Source organism: Trypanosoma theileri (assembly GCF_002087225.1).
Source record: "Trypanosoma theileri isolate Edinburgh chromosome Unknown TM35_Tth_25_V1, whole genome shotgun sequence".
In the NCBI taxonomy this organism is placed as follows: Eukaryota; Euglenozoa; class Kinetoplastea; order Trypanosomatida; family Trypanosomatidae; genus Trypanosoma; species Trypanosoma theileri.
Window position 1 is genome coordinate 419,099 of NW_021639867.1, and position 2,385 is coordinate 421,483.

Here is a 2,385-nt window from a genome sequence, read left to right on the forward strand (position 1 = left end):
ATAATAATAATAATAATAATAATAATAATAATAACGACACAAACAGAACTCTTTTCTTTCGCCAAACAAACCTTACCTCTACTAAAAAAAAAAAACAATAACAAAATTAAAACCTCCATAAACCACCTTAAACTACTAAGAGAAATATTTTAAAGTATTTCAAGACACAAAAAGAGTGAACAAATATAAAACAAAAAACACAAAAAATTTTCTCCCTTATAAAAAACTTCTCGGAAAAACGGTTTCAGCGTGGGTCACACTAAACACGTTCAACACGACAAAACGATTTCCAGAAAAGAAAGAAACAAACAAAGCATAAAAACATATATTCGTAAAGAAAAATACGTTTTTTTTTTTTTTCGTTCTAAAACACTCCGTAAATAGATGCTCCTGTACCAAACACAACTGCAACGACCCCGGCAATGAGGAGGATATATGTGCACACATAATTCACCACCCCCACCTGTGTCAGCCCCCAGTTCCCACAGTACATGCGGTAAAGAGCGGGCAAAGAAAACCCGAGGAGACCCCCACAAAAACTCCCAAGTAACCCGAACACAGTGTTTAATACAGGAATAAAGAGTCCAAGGAGCAGAGCGCATAGAGCCATTGTGCCACAGAAGAGGCAATTCTTCCACCTTGGAAGTGTAACCAGGTCCCATCCAAGGACGTAGTAGCAGCAGTCTCGTGCAGGTTGCATACACAACGAGAAGCCAACACACAGTTTCAATACGATTCCCACATAGGCAATGGCCATCTTAACATCACTTCGCACGTTATAGAACACAAGAATGGTGTCCGTTACCTCGGCTCCAAAATCGGCATAGCCAAAAAAGCCAGCCATCACAAACGCAATACAACAAATAGTCATGCTGCAAGCCGTGTGAAGAGTCATGCGCTTTGCGCTGGGATGGCGCATCTCGCCGTAGATAGAGAAACAGTTCATGTGACACAGGTACGAGAACATGAATATGGAAAGTCCTTCAATCGCGCTGTTCCCTGACTTAAACATGGCGACATCATCACGGAGCCTCCCGCCCTTAAAGCCATGCTGAACGGAGTGTATCACAATACAGAGGATGAAATAGCAGATGCAGATCACTCCAATAGCGGAGGCATAGCGCAGAGAGTTGATCTCCTTAGGCAGTGATAAGGAGAACATACCCACAAGCCATATCAAGCTCGTCATCAAGCGATTTCCAGACTTGGTGCGGAGAAACTCTGGTACAGACGGGTCGTCCAGCACAGGCTCCAGAAGATGGCCAATGGCAATGACGTAGCCAACACAGGTACCGAAGGTGAACAGCCACGTGAGGAAAACCGTGAAGTAGTCCCATCCCCGACCGAAAAGGTTCCTCGAAAGATCAGCGTATGAGTTGTAGCCGGTCAATTCAACTGCCTCCATCATCAAACCAACAGAGTACACTGTGCACGCCGTCACCAGGACAAGCAGGATGATGGACATCACAACACCACTCATCTGAAAGGCCGCAGGCAGACTAATCACACCGCCCCCGAGTGTCGCACTCGCAAGGTTGAATGTTGTCGAAAGGAGACCACCGTACGGAATGATGGACCCAACAAATTTCCGAAGGCTCTTGCCACTGATGGCTTTCTTGGGACTGGTGTCGCTGTTGTCACTGCTGTCACCCACTGGCAAGGAAGGTAGGGCTGTGTGTTCTCCTGCAACAAAACTACCATCTATAGGGCTGTTGACATTGCCAGGGAAAGATTCTTCTGTATTCATTTCTTTCTTCACGAGGAAAGCCGTTTCTTTTTTCTGTGTGTTTGTTTGCTTCACGCTCTGAATTCTTAACCAAAAAAAAAGGAAAACAAGGGTGAGAAAAGGGAGTTATGAAAACGCATATTACGTACTATCATAGAAGTCGAAACATTTTCATTCTTTTTTCCTTGGTATCTGATTTTGCCCAATTGCAATAAACATCATATATCCGGAGAATTCATATATATATATATATATATATATCATTATATATTATTATTGCTGAGATAACAGATGAGCACACTTGTTCAAGAAAAGACACTCAATGGGGGTTTCTGCGTGCACCAAAGAGCTGGCCAATCTTGCACAAATGAATCTAACAGTCACCAGCGAAATGTCAGTGTTTCTCCGTGACACGTCCTTCCTCTCACTGAAGAGAAAGGAACATGTAAGCAAAAGAAAAAAAAACATCAAAGGGAATGAAAAACAGAACGAAAAGATACCCATAACAGGACACCTTTGCTGTCTATTCCCATGTCTTGGTCTTATTTTTGCCTCGAGGGCATAACGGAACTATCTCCCTTTTTCTCTCTTTCTCTCTCTTTCCCTATTCGAATTACAACAGTAAGCTGATGAGCAAAGGAATAAAAAAAAAAAAAAAA

The 2,385-nt window shown here is 42.6% G+C and overlaps 1 protein-coding gene across 1 annotated transcript; it reads right to left on the reverse strand.

Annotated features, from left to right (window-relative positions):
- Positions 1-364: 364 nt before the first annotated feature.
- Positions 365-1,747, reverse strand: TM35_000252390 (amino acid transporter; the record flags this gene model as incomplete). Its single annotated transcript, XM_029027830.1, has 1 exon — positions 365-1,747. One exon carries the CDS (start codon positions 1,745-1,747, stop codon positions 365-367), a length of 1,383 nt encoding a protein of 460 aa, XP_028881009.1.
- Between the last annotated feature and the right edge of the window lie 638 nt (positions 1,748-2,385).